Raw genomic sequence first — 26,156 nt, 5'->3', positions numbered from 1 at the left:
TCTACTGCTATTTGTGGATTTTAGTTCAGTATTTAACGTTAAAATTACTTTTATTTTCATATATAGGCAATAAGTGAGGTGTTTGTTGTGTGTTTTGTTAACATTCAAATGGCACAGTATTATTCTCTATCAAGAACAGAGTGCATTTTAGCACCCAGTCTTGGTTCACACGGTGGGGAACTGACCAATTAAAACGTGGAAACTAAAAACAACACGCACAATCAAAACGGTCTGTTGATCCTCCTACTTCTGTTGACACGCCCACTTCTAGACAGAACGTATGCAATTACCCATACTTAGAGCTAGCCAGCAAATTGGCTAGTTACATAAGCTAGCTGTGCAGGATAAGCGGTCATACGTATCATAGAGTAGCGTTGAACAACTTCAGAGGAGAATAGAAAAGGCGTTAATAAGAGAGAAAGAGCAAAGACAGGTAGGTTTATGTTGTGGCTCTGCCTAATTTACGTTACAAACTAATTCCTGTCCACTCTGTCTTAGTACCATTTGATGTTTAGCTAATGATGCTTAGCCAGAGATGTATCCATGGAGGTGAATGGGAGAAAAAGGAAAAGACTGAGAGAGCAGGAATCAGGCACGTGCATAGATGGTCTTTCTGGGCACCTGCCCTTTTGCCCTCCTATAAGAAAAGTGCCTTTTCAGATTGGTGGCGTTTAACTTTTTTTATTTCACTTAGTCCATTTTCTCTCTTATTTGAGTTCACCATCAAACCAGCTCATTGCTAATTTTTGAATCTTGAAACTCCCTCCTCCTTCGCACCAACCCGTGCGCGTACTGTACTTCTCCTTGTTACTTGTCCTGCAGGCAGAAGCTATCGGCGCCGAACGGTAGTGTAGGCTACTAGTGGCTCCCTTTTGATTTGCCTGTCATCTCACGGTCAGGAACAGGGAAGGCTTCAATTCGACTGTCAGTAGGCCTAAAAGGCAGATAACTCCAATCACAGGTAAAGACTAGTTCGATTGTTTCACCAGAATAGCAAGATAATTAGCTGCTTTACATAATCTATACTGAACAAAATTACAAATGCAACATATAGAGTAAAGGTTTCATGAGTTGAATTAAAAGATCTGAGCCATTTTCCATAAGCAGACAAAGCTTATTTCTCTAAATATTTGTGCAGAAATGTGTTTAGTGAGCATTCTTCCTTTGCCAAGATAATCCATCCACTTGACAGGTGTGGCATATCAAGAAGCTGATTAAACATGATCATTACACAGGTGCACCTTGTGCTGGGGACAAAAGGCCACTCTAAAATGTGCAGTTTTGTCACACAACACAATGCCACAGATGTCAACATTTTTGAGGGTGCATGCAATTGACATGCTGACTGCAGGAATGTCCAACAGAGCTGTTGCCAGATAATTTAATGTTAATTTCTCTACCATAAGCCGCTGTCATTTTTGAGAATTTGGCAGTACATCCAACTGGTCTCACAACCACGGACCACGTGTAACCACACCAGCCCTTGACCTCCACATCCAGCTTCTTCACCTGTGGGATCATCTGAGACCAGCCACCCAGACAGCTGATGAAACTGAAGAATTTCTGCACAAACTGTCAGAAAACGCCTCAGGGAAGCTCGTCATCCTCACCAGGGTCTTGACCTGACTGCAGTTCGGTGTCGTAACTGACTTAAGTGGCAAATGCTCACTTTTGATGGCCATTGGCATCACTTAGTGTGCTCTTTATGAATTAATCCCAGTTTCAACTGTACCGGGCAAATGGCAGACATGTGGGTGAGCTGTTGTCAATGTTGGGAACAAAGTGCCTCATGGTGCGGTTATAGTACGGGCAGGCATAAGCTACAGGCAACAAAAAAATACATTTTATCGATGTCAATTTGAATGCACAGAGATACCGTGACGAGATCCTGAGGCCCATTGTCGTGCCGGTCATCCGTCGCCGTCACCTCATGTTTCAGCATTATAATGCATGGCTCCATGTCACAAGGATCTGTACATAATTCCTGGAAGCTGAAAATGTCCCAGTTCTTCCGTGGCCTGCATACTCACCAGACATGTCACCCATTGAGCATGTTTGGGATGCTCTGGATGTACGACAGCATGTTCCAGTTCCCGCCAATATCCAGAAACTTCGCACAGCCATTGAAGAGTGGGACAACATTCCATAGGCCACAATCAAGTCTGATCAACTCTATGTGAAGGAGATGTGTTGTGCTGCATGATGCAAATGGTTGTCACACCAGATACTGACTGGTTTTCTGATCCACGCCCCTACCTTGTTCTGTAAGGTATCTGTGACCAAGTGATGTATATCTGTATTCCCAGTCATGTGAAATCCATAGATTAGGGCCTAATGAATTTATTTCAATTGACTGATTTCCTTATATGAACTGTAACTCAGTAATATATTTGAAATTGTTGCATGTTGCGTTTTATATTTTTGTTCAGTGTACATTCGCTATGATCAGCTGATAGCCCACCCCTCTTTGCCCTCTCTGAGCATTAAGTTAGGCTATACGCTTGCTAGAAAGGAGAGTTAATTCAGGACGTGAGTAAAGTTAGTAATAAGGAAGTGAGAGTGAAATGTGGTGTGGAGAGATGCAGAAGGAGGATGAGTAATTGTAGCTATGGGCTCAGGTTGATAGATGGTTGACTTTTGCCAACACTCCCTGGCCAGGACTGGGTGAGTAAATTTGTTTTGGGGGAAAGGTGTGTGTGTGTGTGTTAAGGCTTTAGCTGTAATTGAAGTGATAAAGCACAGTCTGTGCATTTCAATCACAATCCTCTTCTGTTTGTTTTGTGCAGTGTCCAGCACATTACTGTTATGTATTCATAAAGCGTGCGTGCGTGCATGCTTATGGGTGTTTGTGCAAAATAAAGCATATGCTTGTGTGTCAAGCTAGATTGGCTTCTAGGGTTACTATGGTTACAGCTTCACCCTAGAATAACCCTCATTCCCATGGAAAAGTCTGTATGAAACGGTGCATGTGCGTGTGATGCTTTCAGGTGTATTATCAGCTACAGAGGATGACTGGGTTGGCCACATGCTCTGGCTCTGTCAGCTCTCTCCTATTATGGAAGTCTGGCCTTATTATGTGATACTGAGAGGTTGGGGGAGATGTCAGTGATACTGATAGATGTTAGATGCATCAGTGCACTCACTCATACTGTTTCTCTTGACTGTTGTCTTGTTTACCAGTGAGTCTGCGTTATCTGTCTCTGAATGTTTTCACCAGAACACCATTTTTCTATTGATAACAGATGAACAGGAAGGCTCTAATAAAAGTCTAATTGTAATGGCAGTTAAGAACAGAAACAGCCTCTTGTGTTTGAGCACCATTGTTTCAGCCTGTGAACTAACAAGTTGCTCTTCTGGTTAATGAATAGGTCTTTATATGTTGGCTAGGCCTTCTAAGTCAATAAATTCACCTTATTAGCGTAACATAAGTATGCTATGGGCTATGCAGAACATGGTCAGGTCCACTCGGGTCAGTAAGCTGTAGTTACATAGACCCGATGACAATCAAACAGGATCCAGCTCAGACCCGAGGGACAAGTTTGAATTTCAAACACAAACCCGATCTGTTCGGGTCTCGGGTATATCGTGTCCACCCGGAACCGTGAACAGCTCTACAGTGTATGTGTGTGAAGTAAACCTGCTCTTACCCTGCCACCCTCTTTGTGCCTATAGGTCCCTGAGAGAGTGACACACCTGTGGAACGAACCACCATGGCGCAGGAGAGTGGGTATGGCTTTACTGAAGCCCTCATCTCCCAGGGCACTCAACAGAAGAGACCAGCAGTAAGAACACCCTTCTGCCTACAGAACACCCACCTACCTACCCACCAGGGGTTCCGTTAGGAAAATTTGGCGCCGGACATTTGACCGGCAACATTTTAACCTGTTGGATCTCTGGGGGCGCTATTTCATTTTTGGATAAAAAACGTTCCCGTTTTAAGCGCGATATTTTGTCACGAAAAGATGCTCGACTATGCATATTCTTGACCGTTTTGGAAAGAAAACACTCTGAAGTTTCAGAATCTGCAAAGATTTTGTCTGTAAGTGCCCCAGAACTCATTCTACAGGCGAAACCAAGATGATGCATCACCCAGGAATTAGCAGAATTTCTGAAGCTCTGTTTTCCATTGTCTCCTTATATGGCTGTGATTGCGCAAGGAATGAGCCTACACTTTCTGTCGTTCGCCCAAGGTCTTAGCAGCATTGTGACGTATTTGTAGGCATATCATTGGAAGATTGACCATAAGAGACTACATTTTCCAAGTGTCCGCCTGGTGTCCTGCGTCGAATTCGGTGCGCAATTGCCAGCTGCTTCCACTTTACCATTTGATTCAGGGGAGAAAGCATGTGTCCAAGAACGATGTATCAATGAAGAGATATGTGAAAAACACCTTGATGATTGATTCTAAACAGCGTTTGCCATGTTTTCAGTCGATATTATGGAGTTAATTTGGAAAAAAGTTCGCGTTTTGAGGACTGAATTTTCGGTTTTTTTTTGGTAGCCAAATGTGATGTATAAAACGGAGCTATTTCTAATACACAAAGAATCTTTTTGGAAAAACTGAGCATCTGCTATCCAACTGAGAGTATCCTCATTGAAAACATCAGAAGTTCTTCAAAGGTAAATGATTTTATTTGAAGGCTTTTATGTTTTTGTTGAAATGTTGCGTGCTGGATGCTAACGCTAATGCTAACGCTAAATCCTTTGTTTGCTAGCTACTGTTACACAAATTATTGTTTTCCTATGGTTGAGAAGCATATTTTGAAAATCTGAGATGACAGTTTTGTTTACAAAAGGCTAAGCTTGCGAGATGGCATATTTATTTCATTTCATTTGCGATTTTCATGAATAGTTAACGTTGCGTTATGGTAATGAGCTTGAGTCTGTATTCCTGATACCGGATCCGGTATGGGGAGTTCCAAGAGGTTAATTTACCTGACATTTGAGAAATTTACCGGACCCATATGCATTGGGTATGTAACCTGATTAGGGCATCCAACCACAGTGCTCAGAATGACAAATCACATTTTGTTTATGGTAATTAAATGTTAAATGGACATGCAAGTCCAGGATGCAACGATGTGCGGATCTTCTTACTGAATTCAGATGTGCACTTCGAAGATGTTAGAATAACTGTCCACATGTACTTTTCCTCAGCCAACAAGACGAGTAACAAACCGAAAATCACTAGCCTATGTCAATCTACTATACCCCATAGTACAAACGTTTACCTATTCTATTGGTCAGCTTGTCGAGAGAGAATTTTCCTATTCCAAACAGACTGGGACAGTTGTGGGATGATAGATCCCCAATTCATACAACCAGTAGGCTACATAAAAAATAAAAATAAATGATACTTTAAAAGGCAATGAGTGATGAAACCGATCAGAACGTTTAGCTTAAAATGTTGAAAAACAATTATTTATTCACATAATAAGCGCAGCAAAGCAGTAGGTTACGTGCAACGTTTCGTTCCAGAATGCAATTAGTGGGAAAACGCCTATTGTCAAAAGCGCAATGCACATGCGAGTGGTTTCATGTAACAGAGATGAACATTTCCTTAAACATTTAGAAAGGGGGGTGATCTAATATACAACAACTAGCATGGGTTGTGCCTTTGGCTACTGGACAATAAAAAAAAAGTTAATATAAAACAATTGCCTCCACGGATATGGTCTGAATTTTGACGAGGTGGGACAGTTGCGTCCCACTTGGGCAAAAAACAGGGAAAATGCAGAGCGGCAAATTATTTTTTAATATAAAATAAAACTTTCATTAAATCACACATGTAAGATACTCAATTAAAGCTGCACTCGTTGTGAATCCAGCCAACATGTCAGATTTTAAAAATGCTTTTCGGCGAATGCATAAGAAGCTATTATCTGATTATCGCACCAGCAGTAAACAAAGGGGGTAGCATATTTCAACCCTGCAGGCGCTACACAAATGCAGAAATAAAATATAAAACATGCATTACCTTTGACGAGCTTCTTTTGTTGGCACTCCAATATGTCCCATAAACATCACAATTGGTCCTTTTGTTCGATTAATTCCGTCCATATATATCCAAAATGTCCATTTATAAAGCGCGTTTGATCCAGAAAAAAACACCTTCCAAAAAACACAACGTCACTACAAAATATTTCAAAAGTTGCCTATAAACTTTGCCAAAATATTTCAAACTACTTTTGTAATACAACTTTAGGTACTTTTAAACGTTAATAATCGATCAAATTGTAGACTGGTCTGTCTGTGTTCAATACAGGAATGAAAACAAACCAGAGAACTCAATGAACAGACAGACCTAAAAAAAAAGAATTCTGAACGGTTAGTCCTCTGGGTTTTGCCTGCTACATAAGTTCTGTTATACTCACAGACATGATTCAAACAGTTTTAGAAACTTCAGTGTTTTCTACCCAAATCTATGAATAATATGCGTATCTTATATTCTTGGCATGAGTAGCAGGAAGTTGAAATTGGGCACGCTATTTATCCAAAAGTGAAAATTCTGCCCCCTAGCCCCAAGAGGTTAAAGCAACGTAAGACATGCCTCATAATGTAGTAAAACGATTAAGTAGGCTGTTTTCAAAATGCATACGGCCTCCATCTCATTGAAAGTGGTGTGTGACACGCTGATGAGGCCTGCCTTCCGTTGCAAATGCATTTGCTGTTTTGAGATGTATGACGCTACAAGCTTGGCACACTTGTATTTCGGGAGTTTCTCCCATTCTTTTCTGCAGATCATCTCAAGCCCTGTCAGGTTGGATGGGGAGTGTCGCTGCACTGCTATTTTCAGGCATCTCCAGAGACGTATGATCGAGTTCAGATCTGGGCTCTAGCTGGGCCATTCAAGGACATTCAGAGACTTGTCCCAGGCGGTAAACTCTATGAAGAGTCTTGGTGGTTCCAAACTTCTTCCATTTTTAAGAATGATGGAGGCCACTGTGTTTTTTGGGACCTTCAATGCTGCAGACATTTTTTGGTACCTTTCCCCAGATCTGTGCCTCGACACAATTCTGTCTTGGAGCTCTACGGACAATTACTTCAACCTCATGGCTTGGTTTTTGCTTTGACATGCACTGGCAACTGTGGGACCTTATATTGACAGCTGTGCCATGTACATTGCAAAATAGTTGGGGAGATTTTCGATGTACCGATTACATGGTTTATGAATTGACACGCAAAAGTCATATATTTATTTATTTATTTGGTTTGGAGAGTTGCTTTCAACATGTCAGCACTTTAGATTTTTTCACAATGTGTTCTTACTGTAGTGAAAACTTACTGGCTCATTTATCAGTGTCATACTGCAGGCTCTCTATTAAAGTGGATTGTCCCTGGCCCTGCTCAGCCTGTGGAGGATTTGCTAATATTTGAAAAGGCCTACCTGTGATTGGCTGGAGGAATGAGAGGAAGGAATAGATGTACATCAGTGGAGGCTGCTGAAAGGAGTATGGCTCATAATGATGACTGGAACGGCGCAAATGGAATGGCATCAAGCACACAGAAACCATGTGTTTGATATCATTCCGCTCCAGCCATTACCACTAGCCTGTCTTCCCCAATTAAGGTGCCAACAACCTCCTGTGATATACATGCATAATGATCTGCATGTCATTGTGTCAGTAAGGGGAGCGTCTTTTCAGTTAACACACACCCTCCCTTCCTCACACCTTCTGTCTCCCTCACTCTCATAAAACACACACACACCACTCTCTCTCTCCCACAAACACACAAACACACACTACTCCCAACTTTTAAAATTATAGGCACCAAACAGAATTGAAGGAGCACCATAAATTAATTATTCCTTTTGAAATACCCCTCATGAGTAGCAGACTCTTCCTTTCTTCCTGTGCCATTTCCATTTGCCTAAACCTACTGTCAAGTTACCAGGTTGTTAGCTAGCTGGGTAATATGACTGAACAACTGTTCTGTTACCAAACTCATAATCAGCGACCCAGGATGAGTGTAAAAGGCCCGTGACATGGTTTATGAAATTATAGCAAATGTGCGCGAATCCTGATGGGTAGAATGAAAGGCGTCTCTAGTAATATGGGTCATATTGTTGTCACTGGTTAGATTAGAGACAAGATGTTTTCTCTGCTCCATTTTCCCTCTCTGGCACTCAGAGGCTACATGTCAGGGAACTTTTAAAGTCGACTCAGAAATTATACAATGTATCACTTTGCGGGCTGCTCCAATGTAACACATATACAACTCTAACAACATAAGACTCATCTGGGTCTGCATCCCCGCTCGCATCACAGTTAAATTATATATTTTTTTTAAACAAAGTGAAGTGGATATTATTGCCTGCTGATTCAAGAGACTATTGGCTGTTGCTTAAATTCAATTGAATTCATAAACAAAACTGACTTGAGAAACATTTTAGAACAGGCCCGCAGGTTCTTTAGATCGGTCGGGCTGAAAAAGTCGCTAGTATCGTATGCTAAAATCTTCGTATCATGACATTTTGGTAACGTTATATTACCGTGGTACCGGTAAGCAAGCCTTTGTCTGTTACACATGCGCACACACACAGCACAATACTTGTGTTTTGGGTGTAGACAGAATAATAATGGATTTGGTCTCACTGATAGGGATGTCATGTAAATGCATTCTACTGCCACTAGTTTGAAAGTCACCGCTCAAAAGTCCTATACAGTGACAATCCGGTTTGTGTTAGACATGTTGACATGTTTATGACATGTTGATATAAGATCATGTGTTTGTGCCGGACAATATATGAAGCATGTTGACTCAGAGTTGATGCTGTCGTCAATTTACATTGTGATTTTGTGTGTATGTTAATGCCATATCCCTGCATTCTCTCCCTGTTAGTTGTCGTGGGGGTCGAAGATCAAGAAGAAGCTGAAGACTGTAGCTCCCTACCTCGGCAAATTCAGGCCATCTGTAGGACAATGTTGCCACCAGTGTACCCCTGACAGCCTGGTAAGTAGGGGGATGGAGAGCGAGGCGAGGTGGGTACTTAAGCAATAAGGCCCGAGGAGGAGTAGTAGTGCGTTGCTAGGTAACAACGTAAACAATGGTACTTTTTATGAATGTACAGGCCATGTGTATGTTGTCTCCAGTAGACGCTGCTGAGGGGAGAACGGCTCATAATAATGTCCGGAACGGAGCAAATGGCATCAAACACCTGGAAACCATTTGTTTGATGTTATTGATACCATTCCATTAAGTCCGCGCCAGTCATTACCACAAGCCCGTTCTCCCAAATGAAGGTGCCACCAACCTCCTGTTTTCGTCTCGTATATCATGGGCAGGATAGGCTCTAACAATGGGAATTCCAAACCACCCGTTGTATAATTAAGCAATACGACCTCAGGGGGTTGTGGTATATGTCTAATATTCCACAGCTAAGGGCTGTTCTTAAGGACGACGCAACGCAGAGTGCCTGAACACGGCCTTTATCCGTGGTATATTGACCATATACCACAAACCCCTGAGGTGGCCTATTGCTATTATAAAGTGGTTACCAACATAATTAGAAGACTAAGTAGTTATTTTTTGTCATACCCATTGTAGATGGTCTGATATACTGTAGCTTTCGGCCAATCAGCATTCAGGGCTCGAACCACCGAGTTTATAAAGTAGATTGTGTCTCAATAGTGTCTTCCTCCATTTTAACACCTAACTACTGTTTTCAGACTAATGCAAATCAAAGATGGCGTAGCAGATTAAATCCAAGATGGTGTAGGATGGTGTAGCAGTGTCTGTCTTTATCCCATGTCAATAACTGGCTTTTTCTTTTCTTGTATACATTTTAATCTCACTTTCTGTTTACTTTATATACACTGCTCAAAAAAATAAAGGGAACACTAAAATAACACATCCTAGATCTGAATGAATGAAATATTCTTATTAAATACTTTTTTCTTTACATAGTTGAATGTGCTGACAACAAAATCACACACAAATTATCAATGGAAATCAAATTTATCAACCCATGGAGGTCTGGATTTGGAGTCACACTCAAAATTAAAGTGGAAAACCACACTACAGGCTGATCCAACTTTGATGTAATGTCCTTAAAACAAGTCAAAATGAGGCTCAGTAGTGTGTGTGGCCTCCACATGCCTGTATGACCTCCCTACAACGCCTGGGCATGCTCCTGATGAGGTGGCGGATGGTCTCCTGAGGGATCTCCTCCCAGACCTGGACTAAAGCATCCGCCAACTCCTGGACAGTCTGTGGTGCAACGTGGCGTTGGTGGATGGAGCGAGACATGATGTTCCATATGTGCTCAATTGGATTCAGGTCTGGGGAACGGGCGGGCCAGTCTATAGCATCAATGCTTTCCTCTTGCAGGAACTGCTGACACACTCCAGCGACATGAGGTCTAGCATTGTCTTGCATTAGAAGGAACCCAGGGCCAACCGCACCTCACAAGGGGTCTGAGGATCTCATCTCGGTACCTAATGGCAGTCAGGCTACCTCTGGCGAGCACTGAGGGCTGTGCGGCCCCCTAAAGAAATGCCACCCCACACCATGACTGACCCACCGCCAAACCGGTCATGCTGGAGGATGTTGCAGGCAGCAGAACGTTCTCCACGGCGTCTCCAGACTCTGTCACGTCTGTCACATGTGCTCAGTGTGAACCTGCTTTCACCTGTGAAGAGCACAGAGCGCCAGTGGCCAATTTGCCAATCTTGGTGTTCTCTGGCAAATGCCAAACGTCCTGCACGGTGTTGGGCTGTAAGCACAACCCCCACCTGTGGACGTCGGGCCCTCATACCACCCTCATGGAGTCTGTTTCTGACCGTTTGAGCAGACACATGCACATTTGTGGCCTGCTGGAGGTCATTTTGCAGGGCTCTGGCAGTGCTCCTCCTGCTCTTCCTTGCGCAAAGGCGGAGGTAGCGGTCCTGCTGCTGGGTTGTTGCCCTCCTACGGCCTCCTCCACGTCTCCTGATGTACTGGCCTGTCTCCTGGTAGCGCCTCCATGCTCTGGACACTAAGCTGACAGACACAGCAAACCTTCTTGCCACAGCTCGCATTGATGTGCCATCCTGGATGAGCTGCACTACCTGAGCTACTTGTGTGGGTTGTAGACTCCGTCTCATGCTACCACTAGAGTGAAAGCACCGCCAGCATTCAAAAGTGACCAAAACATCAGCCAGGAAGCATAGCAACTGAGAAGTGGTCTGTGGTCACCACCTGCAGAACCACTCCTTTATTGGGGGTGTCTTGCTAATTGCCTATAATTTACACCTGTTGTCTATTCCATTTTCACAACAGCATGTGAAATTTGTCAATCAGTGTTGCTTCCTAAGTGGACAGTTTGATTTCACAGAAGTGTGATTGACTTGGAGTTACATTGTGTTGTTTAAGTGTTCCCTTTATTTTTTTGAGCAGGGTACTTTCCTGCAACCCGCCTCACCCATCTGCTATTTTTCTTCCTTATAACTGGAACCTCTGTCAGTAGCTAGCCAGCTAACTAGCTACTAGTCTTTGTTAGCCACTGCTAGCGATCTTCACCTTTTAGCTCGGACACCGCCAGCTTTAGCTCGGACAATACATGCCAGTCTGCACAGCGCAATATCAACCCCAGAGCATATCGAACTGATTCCCCCTACTACATCACCGGATTCCTGCCTCTCTGGATCATTACACCGGATCATTGCAGCTAGCTAGCTGCTACCGAGTGGCTACTGTTAGCTAACTCCTCTCTCCCGAAGCAAGCACCAGTTAGCCACGAGCTAGGCCCATATACCAGCTAATTCTAGGGCTACAATACCTCTTTTGCCAATTGGCCTGGACGCTTTGTTGTCGATACGGAACCCCGCCGATCCATCACGACTGGTCTGCCGACGTGGTCACCCAATGTGGTCTCAACTGGCTTTTCCGTTTCCGTGTCGCCGAAGACCCATCTTCTTACCCCGGCCCGCTAGCTTTCTAAGCGCTATGTCTCTCACTCACCTAGCGTAGTACTGACTACTGAACGGCTCCCTGACTAACCTATTGCTGTTCTTTGGACCCTATGATCACTCGGCTACACAGCTGATACCCCCTGGGCTGTTACAAAAATACGGTACCCCATTTTGTTTATATGTTGGCCCCAGCCTCGAATTCAGGTTCTGTATGTACCTAACTGACCTGCTCTGCCCATTCATCACCATTTACCCGTTGTTGTCTTAGCTCTCCCGATCAACACCTATGACTGCTTTATGCCTCCCTCGGCTAGTCCTTATTGTTTCAGTCCCACTCACCTTACCTTAGATATATATTTTGTCCCACCCCCCACATATGCGGAGTCCTCACCTGGCTTAACTGGTCCCACCAGAGACGAAACCTCTCATCGTCACTCAACGCCTAGGTTTACTCACATCCTACCATACCCTTGTCTGTACATTATGCCCTGAATCTTTTCTACAACGCCCAGAAATCTTCTCCTTTTATTCCCTGTTCCCATTGCACTAGACGACCAGTTCTTATAGCCTTTAGCCGTACCCTTATCCTACTCCTACTCTGTTCCTCTGGTGATGTAGAGCTTAACCCAGGCCCTGTAGACCCCAGTACCACTCCTATTCCCCAGGCGCTATCATTTGTTGACTTCTGTAACCGTAAAAGCCTTGGTTTCATGCATGTTAACATCAGAAGCCTCATCCCTAAGTTTGTTTTATTTACTGCTTTAGTACACTCCGCCAACCCTGATGTCCTAGCTGTGTCTGAATCCTGGCTTAGGCAGGCCACCAAAAATTATGAAATTTCCATCCCGAACTACAACATTTTCCGCCGCGATAGAACTGCCAAAGGGGGCGGGGTCGCAATCTACTGCAGAGAGCCTGCAGAGTTCTGTCATGCTATCCAGGTCTGTACCCAAACCAGTTCGAGCTTCTACTTCTAAAAATCCACCTTTCCAGAAACAAAGTCTCTCACTGTTGCTGCCTGCTATAGACCCCCCCTTAGCCCCAGGGATGCCCTGGACTCCATATGCGAATTGATTGCCCCTCATTTATCTTCAGAGTTCATACTGTTGATGACCTAAACTGGGATATGCTTAACACCCCGTCCATCCTACAATCTAAGCTAGATGCCCTCAATCGCACAGAAATTATCAAGGAACCTACCAGGTACAACCCCAAATCCATAAACGCGGGCACCCTCATATCATTCTGACCAACCTGCCTTCTAAATACACCTCTGCTGTCTTCAACCAGGATCTCAGCGACCACTGCATCATTGCCTTTGTCCGTAATGGGTCTGCGGTCAAACGACCACTCCTCTTCACTGTCAAACCCTGAAACACTTCAGCGAGCAGTCCTTTCTAATCGCCCTGGCCCAGGTATCCTGGAAGGATATTGACCTCATCCCGTCTGTCACGTAGAGTATCCCAGAAGGCTATACTGGAAAACCTAACCTCTATCAAAATAAAAAGATGGCGGAGCCGCAAATGTTCTTCTGTGCAAGGGTGTTTATTTACTAAGTGATTCCAGAACAAAAACAACAGTACTGCCATCAAACGTATACCTTATGGGACAGCTAAAAACAATGCTGCCACATTCACAGCTCAATCCAAAATGGCCTTCCCGTGAACTGAAAGAGAGGCTCCTTTTGTAGTGCTAGCCCCTCCCTTCAGAACAATTAACACCAATTAATTAAGCAATTACCTATACAAACCTACATTCTCCATTTAACTAAACATACTAAAGTATATACATTGCAACATGTTTATGAAACAATATCACAACATAACAGTTACAAAATGACATCACTACTGACAGTGTCTTTCAATATGCACATTTACATTAATGAGCCATTTGGGACAGGCACTACAAAGTCAGCCCAATTCCCTTAGCTCGGGTCCTTATCCATCATACCCGGAAGCTACAGAGATAGAGGAACAAAACAAACAAACGCACTCATCCACAACATAGATAAGTATAATACATAATACAAATGACAAGTGTGAAATGTATGCACTATGACAGAAGTTAACTTGTGTGTCGACCCACATTGTTAACTTATCTTATAACGGAGCAGGGAGTAGTGATGAATGTGTGCGTGCGTTAAAAACCAAATGCTACCCGCGGCCAGTGACAGACTTCTATGTCACACCGTCAGTAGAGGACACCTGGTTATTCTTTAAATAAGCATGCCCCCTAGGTTCACTCCAGACTTGACTGTCCTTGGCCAGCACAAAAACATCCTGTGGCGGACTGCATTAGCGTCGAATAGCCCCCACGATATGCAACTTTTCAGGGAAGTTAAGAACCAATATACACAGTCCGTTTGAAAAAGCTAGCTTTTGCTTTCCTAACAGAATTTGGATTCTGTAGCACAAATTCCCAAAAGTTTTGGGACACTAAAGTCCATGGAGAATAAGAGCACCTCCTCCCAGCTGCCCACTGCACTGAGGCAGCTGAGGAAACACTGTCACCACCGATAAATCCACAATAACTGGGAATTTCAATAAGCATTTTTCTACAGCTGGCCTTGCTTTCCACCTGGCTACCCCGACCCTAGCCAACAGCTCTGCACCCCCCGCAGCAACTTGCCCCCCCCTCGCTTCTCCTTCACCCAAATCCCGATAGCTGATGTTCTGAAAGAGCTGCAAAATCTGGACCCCTACAAATCAGCTGGGCTAAACAATCTGTACTCTCTCTTTTTAAAATTATCCGCCGCAATTGTTGCAACCCCTATTACTAACCTATTCAACCTTGTTCGTTTCATCTGAGATCACTAAAGATTGGAAGGGGGAGACACTAGACCCCAACTGTTATAGACCTATATCCATCCTGCCCTGCCTTTCTAAAGCCAGATCACCGACCATTTAAAAAAAATAAAAAATATATATATAGCCCATCGTACATCAGCTGATATCTCAAAGTGCTGTACAGAAACCCAGCCTAAAACCCCAAACAGCAAGCAATGCAGGTGTAGAAGCAGGGTGGCTAGGAAAAACTCCCTAGAAAGGCCAAAACCTAGGAAGAAACCTAGAGAGGAACCAGGCTTTGTGGGGTGGCCAGTCCTCTTCTGGCTGTGCCGGGTGGAGATTATAACAGAACATGGCCAAGATGTTCAAATGTTCATAAATGACCAGCATGGTCAAATAATAATAATTTCGAATCCCACTGTACCTTCTCCGCTATGCAATCTGGTTTCCGAGCTGGGCATGGGTGTATCTCAGCCACTCTCAAGGTCCTAAACCATATCAAAACCGCCATCGATAAAAGACAGTACTGTGCAGCCTATGGGGGTGCCACTCCACTCTATGCCACTCTATGGGGGTGCCGCAGGGTTCAATTCTCAGGCCGACTCTTTTGTGTATATTTATCAATGAAGTCGCTCTTGCTCCTGGTGATTCTCTGATCCACTTCTACGCAGACAACACCATTCTGTATACTTTTGGCCCTTCTTTGGACACTGTTAACAAACCTCCAGACGAGCTTCAATGCCATACAACACTCCTTCCGTGGCCTCCAACTGCTCTTAAATGCTAGTAATACTAAATGCATGCTTTTCATCCGATTGGTGCCTGAACCCGCCCGCCCAACTAGCATCACTACCCTGGACGGTTCTGACTGAGAATATATGGACAACTACACATACCTAGGTGTCTGGCTAGACTGTAAACTCTCCTTCCAGACTCACATTAAGCGTCTCCAATCCAAAATTGAATGTAGAATCGGCTTCCTATTTCGCAACAAAGCCTCTTTCACTCATGCTGCTAAACATACCCTCGTAATACTGACTGTCCTACCAATCCTTGACTTTGGCGATGTCATTTACAAAATAGCCTCCAACACTCTACTCAGCAAATTAGATGTTGTCTATCACAGTGCCATCCGTTTTGTCACCAAAGCTACATATACTACCCACCACTGCGACCTGTATGCTCTAGTCGGCTGGCTCTCGCTTCATATTCGTCGCCAAACCCACTGGCTCCAGGTCATCTATAAGTCTTTGCTAGGTAAAGTCCCGTCTTATTTCAGCTCACTGGTCACCATAGCAACATCCACCCATAGCACACGCTCCAGCAGGTTTATTTCACTGGTCATCCCCAAAGCCAACTTCTTTGGCGGCCTTTCCTTCCAGTTCTCTGTTGCCAATGACTGGAACGAATTGCAAAAATCACTGAAGCGGGAGACTCATATCTCCTTCCCTAACTTTAAGCATCAGCTGTCAGAGCAGCTTACCGATCACTGCACCTGTACACAGCCCATCTGGAAATAGCCCATCCAACTACCTCATCCCCCAAATGTATTTATTTTTGCTCTTTTTGCACCCCAGTATCTCTACTTGCACATCATCTGCACATCTATCACTCCAGGGTTAATGCTAAATTGTAGTTATTTCGCCGCTATGGCTTATTTATTGCTTTACCTCCTATTTGCACACACACAGATTTTTCTATTGTGTTATTGACTGTACATTTGTTTAACTCTGTTTTTGTCGCACTGCTTTGCTTTATCTTGGCCACGTCGCAGTTGTAAATGAGAACTTGTTCTCAGCTGGCCTACCTGGTTAAATAAAGGTGAAATAAAAAAATAATGCAGATGGAAGAGAGAGAGCCACTTCAGTCTTTTGAGGTGTGCCCAGAGAGCGAGCCTATGGAGGGGTTGCCCAGAGAGCGAGCCTATGGAGGGGCTGCCCAGAGAGCGAGCCTATGGAGGGGCTGCCCAGAGAGCCCTTTCTGTGTTTGCAAGCTTTGCCGCATGAGGGTGGCAGAACAGAACGCCCGCAAAAACCGCCTCTATTTACATGTTGCTTATTTCACTCTACTTTTGGATTATAATTGAATGAATGTGTGAATGTCCTGCTTAATATATTGTTTGTGTCATCATTGCAAATCAATTACATTATACTTAAACACAAACTTCAACCATCAAAATTGCTATTTGGCTAGCTTTTGCTACAGCTTATAATAATGAGTGTTAGCATTCTAGCTAACAACTGCTGCATACAAAATATAATCTTAGCGACTGTTCAAGCTAGAATCAAAACATCATTGTAAGCGTATGAGAACCCAAAAAACGTATTAAGTTTAAAGTAATAAAAACGTCAATCTAAATGTTGAATGGCCGCAAATGGTGATGGCTTTCTTACTGCCGCCAAGAGTGATGTCAGTGTGTCGTGTACTGGAAAAGGGTCTATAGAGAGGCTATTGAGGTGTACCCATAGAGATGGGGTTGACCTGACACACAAAGCACATTTAGCAAACCCAGTCATGTCCTAATAAAAGGCCCCATTTAAATGAAGTCCTTAGAGGACGTTTACTGTTCACATCAGTCAATCTCTGCAGCAGTGGTGGCTGGAGGCACTTTAAATCAGGATGGGTTCATAGTAATGGAATGGTGTCAATCACATCAAACATGTTTCATACCATTCCATCACTCAATTCCAGCCATTATTTTGAGGTGTGGTACTGGCAGTGTGTAGTCGTCTTTGGACTGGTCTAACCAACTAGGTTGTGTGTGTGTGTGCGTACACTTGCGTTTCAGGGCAAGAAGCTGGGACAGACCATACCCTCTCTGGGCTTCCATAATCTACTGAGTGTCAATGAGACCCACACCAGGTAGACGTAACACATATATTACACACACACACAGACCTCCACGGCCTTACACTGCATGCAAATACACAATGATGTGATGTTTCCTGGGTGTTGTAGGTATCGTGGTTGGCTGGTGAGGAGAGTGTGCTGTGTGCTGTTGGTCAGAGGCTGCAGGGTCTACCCTAGTCCTGCTACTGACAGAGTGGAGCGAGTCTCCCAAAGCAACAGGTACCTGTGTGTGTGTGTGTGTGTGTGTGTGTGTGTGTGTGTTGTATTGTTGCATGCAAAGGTACAGTTAACGCTTCGAACACACCGACGGCGTCATTGCATTTTGGTTTCACCAGAAGTACATTCATTTCCAAGGAAACGCTGAGTTTGCTGTGCAGCATTGTGTTGGAGAGGCAGTTGCAGTGCTTTCGGTGTGGTGCAGATGTTGGATTTATTTAACGTATGTGTTAAACTATGTGTAGACGGCTTGACAGAAATGGTAGCAGAAATGGTAGAAGGTGAATTTTACTGTAGGTGAATGTAACTTTTGTTGCACACATATCCAGATGATGCTGCATACTATTTTGCGCATTGACGCTGTCCGTGTGTTCGAAGCGTAAATGTTTAACTTGCAAGCTCTACCCAACAGTACAGTTATCACAAAAAAAATAGTATAGCAAAAATTGATCGCTCCTACAGACATATAACAAATGGATCGCTATGTATCAAAACTCTCTCTCTCTGGAAAAAACAAGACTACATTAATTGAAAACCACTGGGACCAGCAGATACTCACATGCCAGTTTTAGGTACACCACCCCGTTCACGAAAATGGTTTGCTCCTACGTACAGTGAGTCAATGTTAGAATAGGCAAAACGAGTGGCTTAAGCGACTTTGACTGCGGTATGATCGTCGGTGCCAGGCGTGCCAGATCCAGTAACTCAAACGAATGCCCTCCTTGGCCTTTCTTCATGACCGTGTCTAGGGTTTACTAAGAAGGGTGCGACAAACAAAAAACATCCAGTCAGCGGCAGTCCTGTGGGCCAAAACAGCTTGTTGAGAGGTCAAAGGAGAATGGCAAAAATCAGACAAGCTAACAGGTGGGCCACAAACGGATAAATAACGGTGCAGTACAACAATTGTGGGCAAAACGGCATCTCGTAATGCATAACGTGTCGATCCTCGTCACGGATGGTCTATTGCAGCAGACGACCACATCGGGTTACACTCCTATCAGCTAAAAACTAGACGAATCGGTTCTAGTAGGCACACGATCACCAACACTGGACAATTGAGAGGAAAAACATTGCCTAGTCCGGCGAATCTTGGTTTCTGTTGCGTCATGCTGGATGACAGTCACGATTTGGCGTAAGACGCATTAGTCCATGGCCCCATCCTGGTTCGTACAGGCTGGTAGTGTACTTGTGTGGGGAATGTTTTCATGGCACACGATAGGTCCCTTGATACCAATTGAGCAACGAACATTTCCGACAGCTTGTAGAATCCTTGTCCTGAATAATTCAGGTTGTTCTGGAGGCAGAGGGGGTCCGACCCAGTACTAGATGGGTGTACCTTATAAACTGTCCGGTGAGTGTATAAATGTGAACGGGAGTAATAGTGGCCAATAGCAGGATAAAATGGATAGATAATGGCAATCAATGAACAGCATCATAGTGGAAATAATAAATAGAATCATTAAGGATTTTAGCAGGAGTGTAGGTGTGAGGGTGAGTAGTAGTTGTTAGCCTTTTAACAGTCTTATGGTCAGGGGATAAAAACTGTAAGAGTCTGTCGTTCTGAGCTTTGATGCACCGGTACCATCTGCCGGACGGGAGCATGGCGAACAGTCCATGTCTCGGGTGGCTGGAGTCTTTAGCCATTTTCTGGCCTTTCTCAGACACCACCTTGCATGTACGTCCTTGATGGCTGGGAGCTCACCCAAGCTCACCCCAAGTGGATATGTGTGTATGAGTGCGTGCATACGTGTTTGTGCACATGTTAAGTAAAATGGCTGTTTTGTCCTGTTGCCTATCCCAACGTATATGTGTTTCAGGGTTCAGAAGGCTCTCTCCTCACCAGACATAGCACCAACAGGGGGAGACACCTGTGGTTCACTCACCCACCTTACCCCCTACATCCCCCTCATCAACACCTGCATCTCTCCACAGCTTCTACGGTGGGTCTGTCTGTCCGGCAGTGGATGCGTTCCAAAAGGCCCATAGAGCCCTATCAAAAGTAGAGAATAGGGTGCATTTGGGATTAACTCTGTCTGTTCCATAAATCTTGGAATTTGTTTTTGGAATACCACTGTCATTGAAATCCTGTCTTGGAGTTAATTTGACCTGCCTTCTGAATTTCACTGCCTTTCAGATTCTGTAGATGGTGGATATAATGTAGTCCTGGATGGAATTGAAAATTCTCTTTTCAATTTCATCCCCAGTAGATATACTCGGTCATTGGAATTCTATTGTGGTTGTCTTTAAAATCTGTCTACTTCTCTCCACCCGCGCTCTCTCCCCCCACAACTTCCATCTAATTTCCAGCCAGTGTCATCTGACCCTCTTTATCTCCTCTCTCTTTCTACCCCTCCCCCTCCGGGTAAATCCATTTGAATTAATTTACTTTTTCATAGCATCCCTTTTGATTTCAACAAAACTTTCCATGTTTGTCCATTGTAGAAGTGCTCTAAAGGTGACTTTTTGGACATTCAGGCTATAAATGTCTTCATCACTGGAAAATCTAAAAGTTTGATATCATTTAAAAGCTTACAAACAGGGTTGTCAAACTACAAAGAACTGATTAAAGTGATTAAATTCAAATGGGTTTACCCCGTGCTTTCTCCATATCAGTGTCATGTTTCTCCTATCTTTCCCTCACAAACACTATCTTTAGAATTAGAGCACTCCTGAGAGCTCTGTAAAGCACTTTGTGACAACTGCTGAGGTTGAAAGGGGTTTATAAAATAAATTAATAATTCAATGATTGAGCTCACATACAGCTATATTTTTATGGTTTGTCTCTCTCTAGGCTGAGTGTTGCTGAAGGGGTTTGTTTCTCTCCAGGGTGGGTGTTGCTGAAGGTGTTTGTCTCTCTCTCTAGGCTGGGTGATGCTGAAGGTGTTTGTCTCTCTCTCCAGGCTGGTAGGCTGAGTGTTGCTGAAGGGGTTTCTCTCTCTCTCCAGGCTGGGTGTTGCTGAAGGGGTTTATCTCTCTCCAGGCTGAGTGTTGCTGAAGGGGTTTATCTCTCTCCAGGCTGGTAGGCTGAGTGTTGCTGAAGGGGTTTCTCTCTCTCTCCAGGCTGGGTGTTGCTGAAGGGGTTTATCTCTCTCCAGGCTGGTAGGCTGAGTGTTGCTGAAGGTGTTTGTCTCTCTCTCCAGGCTGGTAGGCTGAGTGTTGCTGAAGGTGTTTGTCTCTCTCTCCAGGCTGGTAGGCTGAGTGTTGCTGAAGGGGTTTCTCTCTCTCTCCAGGCTGGTAGGCTGAGTGTTGCTGAAGGGGTTTCTCTCTCTCTCCAGGCTGGTAGGCTGAGTGTTGCTGAAGGGGTTTCTCTCTCTCTCCAAGCTGGTAGGCTGGGTGTTGCTGAAGGGGTTTATCTCTCTCCAGGCTGGTAGGCTGAGTGTTGCTGAAGGGGTTTTTCTCTCTCTCCAGGCTGGTAGGCTGAGTGTTGCTGAAGGGGTTTCTCTCTCTCTCCAGGCTGGTAGGCTGAGTGTTGCTGAAGGGGTTTCTCTCTCTCTCCAGGCTGGTAGGCTGAGTGTTGCTGAAGGGGTTTCTCTCTCTCTCCAGGCTGGTAGGCTGAGTGTTGCTGAAGGGGTTTCTCTCTCTCTCCAAGCTGGTAGGCTGAGTGTTGCTGATGGGGTTTTTCTCTCTCTCCAGGCTGGTAGGCTGAGTGTTGCTGAAGGTGTTTGTCTTTCTCTCCTGGCTGGTAGGCTGAGTGTTGCTGAAGGGGTTTCTCTCTCTCTCCAGGCTGGTCGGCTGAGTGTTGCTGAAGGGGTTTCTCTCTCTCTCCAGGCTGGTAGGCTGAGTGTTGCTGAAGGGGTTTCTCTCTCTCTCCAGGCTGGTAGGCTGAGTGTTGCTGAAGGGGTTTCTCTCTCTCTCCAGGCTGGTAGGCTGAGTGTTGCTGAAGGGGTTTCTCTCTCTCTCCAGGCTGGTAGGCTGAGTGTTGCTGAAGGGGTTTCTCTCTCTCTCCAAGCTGGTAGGCTGAGTGTTGCTGATGGGGTTTCTCTCTCTCTCCAGGCTGGTAGGCTGAGTGTTGCTGAAGGTGTTTGTCTTTCTCTCCAGGCTGGTAGGCAGAGTGTTGCTGAAGGGGTTTCTCTCTCTCTCCAGGCTGGTAGGCTGAGTGTTGCTGAAGGGGTTTCTCTCTCTCTCCAGGCTGGTAGGCTGAGTGTTGCTGAAGGGGTTTCTCTCTCTCTCCAGGCTGGTAGGCTGAGTGTTGCTGAAGGGGTTTCTCTCTCTCTCCAGGCTGGTAGGCTGAGTGTTGCTGAAGGGGTTTCTGTCTCTCTCCAGGCTGGTAGGCTGAGTGTTGCTGAAGGGGTTTTTCTCTCTCCAGGCTGGTAGGCTGAGTGTTGCTGAAGGGGTTTCTCTCTCTCTCCAGGCTGGTAGGCTGAGTGTTGCTGAACGGGTTTCTCTCTCTCCAGGCTGGTCGGCTGGGTGTTGCTGAAGGGGTTTTTCTCTCTCTCCAGGCTGGTAGGCTGAGTGTTGCTGAAGGGGTTTTTCTCTCTTTCCAGGCTGGGTGTTGCTGAAGGCGTTTGTCTCTCTCACTCTCTCCAGGCTGGTCGGCTGGGTGTTGCTAAAGGGGTTTTTCTCTCTCTCCAGGCTGGGTGTTGCTGAAGGGGTTTTTCTCTCTCTCCAGGCTGGGTGTTGCTGAAAGGGTTTGTCTCTCTCTCCAGGCTGGGTGTTGCTGAAGGGGTTTTTCTCTCTCTCCAGGCTGGGTGTTGCTGAAGGGGTTTTTCTCTCTCTCCAGGCTGGGTGTTGCTGAAAGGGTTTTTCTCTCTCTCTAGGCTGGGTGTTGCTGAAGGGGTTTGTCTCTCTCTCCAGGCTGGTCGGCTGGGTGTTGCTGAAGGGGTTTGTCTCTCTCTCCAGGCTGGGTGTTGCTGAAGGGGTTTGTCTCTCTCTCCAGGCTGGGTGTTGCTGAAGGGGTTTTTCTCTCTCTCTAGGCTGGGTGTTGCTGAAGGGGTTTGTCTCTCTCTCCAGGCTGGTCGGCTGGGTGTTGCTGAAGGGGTTTTTCTCTCTCTCCAGGCTGGGTGTTGCTGAAGGGGTTTGTCTCTCTCTCCAGGCTGGTCGGCTGGGTGTTGCTGAAGGGGTTTTTCTCTCTCTCCAGGCTGGGTGTTGCTGAAGGCGTTTGTCTCTCTCACTCACTCCAGGCTGGTCGGCTGGGTGTTGCTGAAGGTGTTTGGGTCAGTGTTCTGCAGTGTTCAGGTCAACCTGAACCACATGGCTCCCCTGCACAGAGCCTCAAAGCAGGTACTCACTCACACACGCACACACTGTCATACAGACATTTTCATATGTACCCCATAGGTATGAGGGTCTTTCTTTGCCTGGTTACCCAAACTCCTTGCTCTTGGATCTGAGTACCTCCGACTATTTCTAGAACTCAAAGACATTTGAACCTTTCTTAGTGGTCCTAGAAACTGATGCATTGGGCCAGAGCCAGAACGCACATGGGTAAAACTGCGTTTTGAAAATTCGTAATTGCCGTTGATACTCTGATTAGAGATGATCCAATCACTGATGACTTTATTTTGAACAACACCCCTCATTTTGACGTCACCACAAAGACTTCAACGATGGCAGTCTGACTGAAGTATGTAGTTGAACATAGAGCAGCGGAATAATTCAGTTTTAGTCGTCAGACAAGGTCGTTCTAGGGCTCTATATTAAATCAATAGTGATGGGGCTCCCGAGTGGCGCAGCGGTCTAAGGCACATCTGTCACTACAGACCCTGGTTCGAATCCAGGCTGTATCACAACCGGCCGTGATTGGGAGTCCCATAGGGTGGCGCACAATTGGCCCAGCGTCGTCCGGGTTTGGACCAGCGTAGGCCGTCATTGTAAATAAGTATTTGTTCTTAACTGACATGGCTAGTTAAATAAAGGTTAAAATAAATATAAACAATTTATTAAATGACTCTATAACCATAGTAAAATAAATGTTTTGAAGCTAATTTACTGCAATTCTACATTTTAACAAGACTCATGACATATTTTAGGTGTACCTATAGGCTATTTAAGAATATTTTACCCCTCAAATAAAGGTTGCATCCCCCTAGGAAATTTTGGCGAACGCACACACAGACATTTTGATCGGAGTGTAAGAAGATATGTAGGTGTGTGTGTGTGTGTAGAAGGTCGATTGGAGGAATGAATGTGTGTAATGCCTTTTGTTTTTCAGGGTGCGTCACTGGTGTTTGTGTGTGTGCCTCAGAGTATGGTGGACTATGCTCTCATCCCACTGGTTCTCTTCTGTCACAACCTGAGAGTGCCATACACACTTTGTCACCTACAGATACACAACAACTGGTTTAGGTACGCGCGTGCGCAGACACACACAGACAGTCAGTGATTGACAAAAAGACAACCTGGTATGGCAGTTTGGCTGCTCTACTCTTCCTGTCACCTGACTGGTATAACCTGTTCCTATAGGTCAGTCCTGCAGAGAGTTGGCGTTGTCCTCCTCCCACCAGATCCAATCACAGAACAGGAAGCAGAGACCGACAACCTCTACTCATCAGTCATGACCTCCGTAAGTCTGTCTCCATCAACAAGTGGATTCGAGAGACCTTCGTACTTCAGGGGAAGGGGAGAAATGGAATTTGGGTAAAACACACACACGTGCGCCATCTTTATTGCACTCCTTGGCATGCTGATGACAGAACTTCAACCCGAACCCAGCCTGGCTCCATCTCCAGCTCCGTCCCCCACTGTCAGCCTCATTTCCATCCCACACTCCAGCTCCATCCCCCACTATCAGACCCATCTCCATCCCACACTCCAGCTCCATCCCCCACTGTCAGCCCCATCTCCATCCACCACTCCGGCTCCATCCCCCACTGTAAGCCCCATCTCCGGCTCCATCCCCCACTGTCAGCCCCATCTCCATCCACCACTCCGGCTCCATCCCCCACTGTAAGCCCCATCTCCGGCTCCATCCCCTACTGTCAGCCCCATTTCCATCCCACACTTCAGCTCCATCCCCACTATCAGACCCATCTCCATCCCACACTCCAGCTCCATCCCCCACTGTCAGCCCCATCTCCATCCACCACTCCGGCTCCGTCCCCCACTGTCAGCCCCATCTCCATCCACCACTCCGGCTCCATCCCCCACTGTCAGCACCATCTCCATCCACCACTCCGGCTCCATCCCCCACTGTCAGCCCCATCTCCATCCACCACTCCGGCTCCATCCCCCACTGTCAGCCCCATCTCCATCCACCACTCCGGCTCCGTCCCCCACTGTCAGCCCCATCTCCATCCACCACTCCGGCTCCGTCCCCCACTGTCAGCCCCATCTCCATCCACCACTCCGGCTCCGTCCCCCACTGTCAGCCCCATCTCCATCCACCACTCCGGCTCCGTCCCACACTGTCAGCCCCATCTCCATCCACCACTCCGGCTCCGTCCCCCACTGTCAGCCCCATCTCCATCCACCACTCCGGCTCCGTCCCCCACTGTCAGCCCCATCTCCATCCACCACTCCGGCTCCGTCCCCCACTGTCAGCCCCATCTCCATCCACCACTCCGGCTCCATCCCCCACTGTCAGCCCCATCTCCATCCACCACTCCGGCTCCATCCCCCACTGTAAGCCCCATCTCCGGCTCCATCCCCCACTGTCAGCCCCATCTCCATCCACCACTCCGGCTCCATCCCCCACTGTAAGCCCCATCTCCGGCTCCATCCCCTACTGTCAGCCCCATTTCCATCCCACACTTCAGCTCCATCCCCACTATCAGACCCATCTCCATCCACCACTCCGGCTCCGTCCCCCACTGTCAGCCCCATCTCCATCCACCACTCCGGCTCTGTCCCCCACTGTCAGCCCCATCTCCATCCACCACTCCGGCTCCGTCCCCCACTGTCAGCCCCATCTCCATCCACCACTCCGGCTCCACACCCCACTGTCAGCCCCATCTCCGGCTCCACACCCCACTGTCAGCCCCATCTCCGGCTCCATCCCCCACTGTCAGCCCCATCTCCATCCACCACTCCGGCTCCACACCCCACTGTCAGCCCCATCTCCGGCTCCATCCCCCACTGTCAGCCCCATCTCCATCCCACACTCTGGCTCCATCCCCCTCTGTCAGCCCCGGCTCCATCGCACTCCAGCTCTGGTTCTATTCCCATTAACAGCAAGTCTGAATCTCACTAGAGAATCTGTGGCATCTGTGTTGGCTGGAGAGGAGAGAGGAGGAGGAAGTAAGGGAAAAAGGGAGGGAGGCAGTTGTGTGTGTATTTCTATTGGCTGTGCATCATTGTTAATAGACCTGCTAGTTTATTGAGTTCATTTCACAGGGCTGCTCTTCTGCTGGTCTATAGTAATTTAATTCACTCTGTATGAGAAGCAAAAACACAACTTGAGGCTCTGGCGGCATCTAGCTACTGCAGCTCATCCTATAGTATCACTGGTCCGTCCTGCTGTGTGTGTGTGTAT

The 26,156-nt window shown here is 46.0% G+C and overlaps 1 protein-coding gene across 1 annotated transcript in view; it reads left to right on the top strand.

The window, feature by feature from the left end:
• Nucleotides 1-344: 344 nt before the first annotated feature.
• The window catches only part of LOC139389910 (glycerol-3-phosphate acyltransferase 2, mitochondrial), a 41,414-nt gene continuing 15,602 nt past the window's right edge, over nucleotides 345-26,156 (top strand). The window contains exons 1-9 of the mRNA XM_071136943.1: nucleotides 345-433; nucleotides 3,673-3,782; nucleotides 8,845-8,955; nucleotides 17,469-17,542; nucleotides 17,639-17,749; nucleotides 19,564-19,686; nucleotides 22,867-22,966; nucleotides 23,898-24,031; nucleotides 24,149-24,248. Of these exons, the coding sequence (XP_070993044.1) occupies nucleotides 3,711-3,782; nucleotides 8,845-8,955; nucleotides 17,469-17,542; nucleotides 17,639-17,749; nucleotides 19,564-19,686; nucleotides 22,867-22,966; nucleotides 23,898-24,031; nucleotides 24,149-24,248 (825 nt within the window). The 5' untranslated portion in view covers nucleotides 345-433; nucleotides 3,673-3,710. The remainder of the gene's footprint in view (nucleotides 434-3,672; nucleotides 3,783-8,844; nucleotides 8,956-17,468; nucleotides 17,543-17,638; nucleotides 17,750-19,563; nucleotides 19,687-22,866; nucleotides 22,967-23,897; nucleotides 24,032-24,148; nucleotides 24,249-26,156) is intronic.

This window comes from Oncorhynchus clarkii, chromosome 30 (genome assembly GCF_045791955.1).
Source record: "Oncorhynchus clarkii lewisi isolate Uvic-CL-2024 chromosome 30, UVic_Ocla_1.0, whole genome shotgun sequence".
In the NCBI taxonomy this organism is placed as follows: Eukaryota; Metazoa; Chordata; class Actinopteri; order Salmoniformes; family Salmonidae; genus Oncorhynchus; species Oncorhynchus clarkii.
This window is presented reverse-complemented; position numbering and strand designations above follow the sequence as displayed.